Genomic DNA, 6,256 nt, shown 5'->3' with positions numbered 1-6,256 from the left:
CCATATAGCTTGAAAATTGCTGAGTGCCGTGTAGAGCGAAACTCACTCACTCACTCATCCATATACTGTTATCCACCCTTAGTGCTCCAACTTCTAAATGCCAACAAGTTAAGATGATGTTTGTTTTCCATTGAACTATCCCAGATAATGGCCCACATACTTGAGCCAGAAAAATTGTCAGAAGTAACGCCATCGTTTCAATTTCCAGGGAAACACATTAATAACAGTTATTGAGGCTGCGGTAAGGTAGTGCCAATCTAATATGGTACAAAAAGAAGGAAATGGAAGCTAGAGAATTGTGGAAATGCTACGCTCGACAATTAAATGTATGAAGATGTATGAAAATGTTGATATCGGGTGCCCGTTTATTTATCCATTGCAGTGACACAAATCAATTCTCAAGAAACATTTCATGTTGCGCAGTTACATTTTTGGTCGTCAATAACTCAAAAACTGAACATCCCACAGAAGATAACTTTTTACACGGAAAAGCAAAGAATTCCGTACTTTATTCATCGAAATATCATTACGTATTCATTAGACATAAGTCTCTTAAATTTATCTGTTTTTAGAGTTGAACAGTAGACAGAGAACTTTTACATTTCATCTTTATTTTGCCAGTTTAACATACATTTGAAATTATATCTTTTCACTTGCATCCTCCAGTGTAGTGGTCGAGCTTCTGGATTCGAAGAATTTCAACATGGAAGGGACCAGGTGCATCCAAGGTTTCCGCTATAGCTTCCATAGCCTTTTGGCCAACTGGAGCGAAGTGCATCAGCTGAAATGGCGACAGAGAACGAAGTCTTTTCAAAATGTTCTGAAGAACGATAACCATCATAGTATTTTCAACAAACAATAGTGAGGTAATTTGTTTGTACGATCAGAATGTAAACATTCCACACCTTAGGCAAACATTAGGCAATTAGTTTACTGGTTTAGGAACCTCTCATTTGTATATGGAATTCTGGTATCATAATGTGCCATGGAGTGCAAGTGAATAAGCACAATGTGCTGGCACTTTCATAGTCTACAACTTACATTGCTCTAGTATACGAGACGTTACACCTTTTGGGTTATATTTATATCCAAAAAAGGTGTAGAATTCAACAATTAAATGCAAAGATGGTAACCTAATTAAACAATGAACTCGAGCCGTACTTAGCAATACTGCAGCTATATGGAGGCGGTCTGTAAATAATCGAGTCTGCACCAGACAATCCAGTGATCAATAGCATCAGCATCAATTTATACATCTGCTCAACTGGGAACCGATGACATGTGTCCACCAAGTCAGCGAGCCTGATCACCCAATGCCATCAGTCTTCCTTACGACAAGCATGGGTTACTGAAGATCAATTTTAACCCGGATCTTCACGGGTACTACTCGAGTTTGTAAGCGAGTGAGTAAGTAAAATGAGTTTTACTCCTCTTTGGTTTCATTTATAGCAGAACATGTGCATGGGATAAGGAAAGACGCTAATGGGGAAATTAGAAACTCAGAAACAAACCTAGAAACTAAAGTACAGGATTACTGCAGAAGGTTTACCTCCACTGGAAGACTTGCTAGGGTTCTGAAACATGCCGCCCGTTGACCTGCGTTCAGGATTCTTATGTCTCTCACAAACATTTGTCTCACCTTCTCGGCATACTCAGCTGTTGTCAAACCTGGAATAGATCTTTGAACGAAAAGCGCTGCGGGAGCGGTGGACATGTCAGTTTCAATATGTTTCACTATATGCCTTCAGGTCACAGATACGAAAACAGAAAAACAACTGTCTGTATGTTATGTTTCCGGAATAGGAGTTGGACACTAACTTATCAAAGCAGATTGAGTCGGTTGATAATTTAACGGAAGCTGTGACATTTTTAATCTGCTGCGTTTGATCAAATAAATAATACCTTTGACTGTAGTTTGTACCTTCTACTGTCAAACGCATCATAAAGAGAAGAGTATATCAATCCTCGTATGTTACATCAAGGTAGAAGTATCATTTAAGAAGCAATCAAGGAACGATGAGCAGGTGCTATGAAATATTTCTGCCAGGAGGAATTTCAGTTCTTTGGTGGCTTTGGGCCTCGACTATACTGCTTTGAACGACAGCCGTGTTTACCCCAACCCCATATCAACATCTTGGGATATGTCTACCGTCGCGGTATTACATCATGCTGTAGGAGCATTTAGTGATGCTCCAACCATAGATGTAAAACTGAACACACAAGAACTCTACCAGGCATACCTTTCAAAGGAAATATCTGTTTGCCCAGAAGTAAGTCCTCATCATCCGCGAGAGACGTATCATAGAAATCCCTGGTCATGTTCATACCAAGTTCCCGGGCGAAGTCACTGCAGTAATACACTGGGGTCACCTTGACCTCATAGCCCTTGCGTGCCAGGAAGCTCGTCAACTGTGGCCAGCTGCACGCTTTGTCAACACGTAGAACTGCAAGATAAGAATTGTTTCTTGTCAAGCGACATGTACTTTCTTACTGAGCTTTATGGTCCTACTCTGGAAACTAATGTCTCATTTAAACAGCCAGAAGTTTAGGCATTAAGTCACACTTTACTCAATTTCCTTTTTTCAGTCACCTTGTTTTGTAATGTGGTAACATATTGTATTAAGCGAATATATGTTAAGCATCGTTTAGATGTATGTCTAGTTTGTTAGACAGAATAAAGCAGAACTGGTTTCGTAATTGAACTTACCAAGAATTACCTTTGAATTCCCGATTTCCTGTTAAAAAACATTAATTCGTTAGTGCCTGAAAATCCATGGGCAAAGATCCATGAATATCTGCTGAAACAAATAGCATGGTCACATAATGATATTGATGGCTGAAATCCCCACACGTGTTACGTAACAACTTGTGCGTCAGAACTGCATTACAAGAACTACGTCGCATGTTGAAATGTCTGCCCAGGGCCATGTAGATGCATGAATGGCAGAAGGACTGGCATCAAAAGTTGGTCCCGACACTGTTTGGCGGTGAGATTTCCCTGGACGATTTGGCGGCAATTTAAATCAATTGTTGGCAGGCATTTCTCTTCAAACCATTGTGCTGAACCCTCCAGATCTGTCCATCTCACGAACACAAATCTCGGATTGATGGTCCCACTTTTTCTGCCACACCCGTACCTTGACACTGACATAACGCAATGGGAAACGAGACTCGTCACTGACGAATGGTTGAGTTTTGGCGTGTCTGGGGACCCATCAAAAACGTTGAGATGCATCGTGATAGATTCATCAACTGCGGTGCCCAGTCATTTCACCAAGGTCTATGGTGATACTCTACCCCTCAACACATGTTGCACATTTGTCATCAAACCATGTATTGCTATCCCAACTACAGCCCAGGACTCGAGCAACTGCTTCAACGGAATCTTCAGCTAGATTTGTGAGGCGCCTTTTGATTGAATTTGGGATTCAACGCATTTTACTGTTTAGCAGTCTCTGTATCGTGCTTCCGTTACAATTTACGATTACGATTTATTACCAACTGTTTCACGTCGGACACCCAAACCATACTCAAACAGCCTTCTTGCCATTAGCGTGTGTATGACGCAAGGAAATAAAATGAAAAACCCTCCTCACAATTATCGCCAATTTTGTGGGTATCTAGTTTCTAATTTTGTTGAGTATACAAACAAGCGGGGAGCAAGGATCACTTTCAGCTACCAGTGAAGATCCGAGTTACAATTCGTCTTCGAGAACAGGTTTGTTTCTTTTGTGGGCGTTGACATTGACTGTTGTCAACCCGCACTCGGACTAAATTTAGAGAACACTGACGTGAGCCAAAACTAGGTCAACTTAAGTTTCAGCAAAATGTTGAGAAACATTCAGATTGTGTTCCGTCTTCTTATAAAAAAGGTTCACAATTCCTGCGTTTTATTGTTCCCTTGCAAATTTTCACTGTTTTATAAGTTAAGGTTAAACAAACTGACAGGTCTATGTTGTGTGTGTCCTGCAACAGTCACCATCTGACACGAGTCTTGGCTAGATCGACACATTTGCGATCTACAACTAAGTATTGAATATGATTGTACTCGTTGAAAATAATTTTAATCTTTACAAGGGGTGTGGTTAATAAAATCGCCATCGAACGAATTTGGAAACTGTTGAACTGTGTTGTTTTTCATACCGTTGTCTACAGTACTATATTGTGGTTCGTATACGATTCCATTAGGCTTGACCAGTTTGGTTTCGCCCGCGCATTAATACAGCGCTAGCTCAGCTGATTTACTTGTAAACACTTACATAAGAAGATGCGGCCTTGAGTTCATAAATACTGGTTTCTCGGTTTAATTACAGACTAGTTAATAAATAGAATAACCCACAAGGTATGAATAATTACGGGAAATATGTCTCTGATGAAATTCATTTTCAAATCAGTAAACATTTAATCCACTCGGGACATATTTCTCATAATCACTCGTAACACGTTGGTTATTCTCTAAGTATCCCAACTGCGTAGATCGATGCTCGTGCTGTTATCATCGGATTGTCTGGTGGTCCAGACTCGATTACTTACAGACCGCCACCATATAGCTGGAATATTGCTGAGTGCGGCTCCTAATCCACATTAAGTCTTCGCAGTGATTCATTGATTCAATGCCTTCACTTACCTTAAATGAAAACAGAACCTTGATGTCAGTAAGCCCCGCCACTGTTGTAATAAGCTCCAGTATGTCGGCCTTCTCGTCCCTCCCTTCCTTCGGTGGAAGGGTGATGTCAACTCTGTACATACGGGCATCTCTATCTTCAGGGGCGCCGAGCACCGACAGGGGGAGACACGACAGGGCGAGGAGACCAAAGAGGACCGTGAACATTGTTGTGAAATCGTAATGTTTCCACACAGAGAAAAAGACAAGGCTTCGCACTTTTGGCTGCAGAAAGAATATATTTACGTTAACATGTATTTTTAGCAGATTGTGAAAATTATCAGAATAATTGTGTTTTATAAAATTATGCTTGAAATTTGTTGGAAAACGGGAAGCAACTAAATGTATTGTGGCAGAGTATGGTTGCCCTTAGTGTTATCCAACCTAACCGGGTTTTCACATATCATTGAGATGTGCAGCCAACACGATTTAATGTTGGTGCATTGCTGAACATTGAGCGTTTGCTTTTTAATATTGTGTGATTTGATTTCAGGTTGCCAGGGAAACAGAAACTGTATGTCGGCCTTTGATTAAATATCATCGTCAAGGAATGATTGACAGGTATAATAAGACAATATCACCATCCTGGCAGTAGAAGGACAAACACTTGTCAGAGAAACAAAAACTGCATGTCGGCCTTAATATCGTCGTCAAAGGACGATTTACAGGTCTAATAAAACAATATCATCATCCTGGCAGTAGAAGGACAAACACTTGTCAGGGAAACAAAAACTGCATGTCGGCCTTAATATCGTCGTCAAAGGACGATTTACAGGTCTAACAAAACAATATCATCATCCTGGCAGTAGAAGGACAAACACTTGTCAGGGAAACAAAAACTGCATGTCGGCCTTAATATCGTCGTCAAGGATAGATTTACAGGTCTAATAAAACAATATCACCATCTCTGGCAGTGGAAGGTCACATGAAGATGCATATTCATATATTCCATAATGCATAAAATATTGATCAACATAATATACTTAAAATTTTACCTTTTCAACAGTGGTGATGCTCAACACTGGCTGCCGACTGGTGTTTGTGGGTTGACTGCCGCGAAATATATACATGTCCTTCTAATCGAATTTCCCACTGCGCATGACAGCACAGTGGCGGAGGACGAATGAAAACGCGTTCACGTATATTCGATGCATATATGAATATTTAGCATACACACACTGTAACTAACGCCGGTATCTGCGTACTGGAGTGTACACGTATATCCGCACGAGGCACCCACATGTATGGTTAGTAGCATACACACACTGTACCCTAACGCGAGTATCTACGATCGCCGGGTGTACGTGTATATCACACAGAACCGCTTACGTATGGTTAAATTACTTATACACACACTGTACCCTAACGCAGTATCTACGTCCCGGGTGTACGTGTATATGGGGCAGAACATGGTTAAGTAACATGCACGCGCGATAACCTAACCTAGTATCTACGTCCTGGGTGTACACGTATATCACACAGGGCACTTACGTGTGTGGTTAAAGTAGCATACACACACTGTACTTTAACGCCAGTATCTACGTCGAAGAGTGTACGTGTATATCAAGGGCACTACATGGAGTTAAAGTAGCA

At 40.8% G+C, this 6,256-nt stretch overlaps 1 protein-coding gene across 1 annotated transcript; it reads right to left on the bottom strand.

Annotated features, from left to right (window-relative positions):
* Window positions 1-591: 591 nt before the first annotated feature.
* On the bottom strand, window positions 592-5,701 carry LOC124273118. The gene is made up of 6 exons (XM_046708338.1): window positions 5,659-5,701; window positions 4,628-4,888; window positions 2,708-2,735; window positions 2,241-2,444; window positions 1,550-1,668; window positions 592-781 (listed from the first exon to the last, which is right to left on the bottom strand). The coding sequence occupies exons 2-6, from the start codon at window positions 4,829-4,831 to the stop codon at window positions 650-652; spliced, it is 687 nt and encodes a 228-aa protein (XP_046564294.1). The 5' UTR covers window positions 4,832-4,888; window positions 5,659-5,701; the 3' UTR covers window positions 592-649.
* Window positions 5,702-6,256: the final 555 nt, after the last annotated feature.

Source organism: Haliotis rubra, unplaced genomic scaffold (genome assembly GCF_003918875.1).
Source record: "Haliotis rubra isolate DU_JTF1 unplaced genomic scaffold, ASM391887v1 Scf1768, whole genome shotgun sequence".
In the NCBI taxonomy this organism is placed as follows: Eukaryota; Metazoa; Mollusca; class Gastropoda; order Lepetellida; family Haliotidae; genus Haliotis; species Haliotis rubra.
The sequence above is the reverse complement of the archived record's forward strand: the minus strand, read 5'-3'. Positions and strand labels throughout refer to the sequence as shown.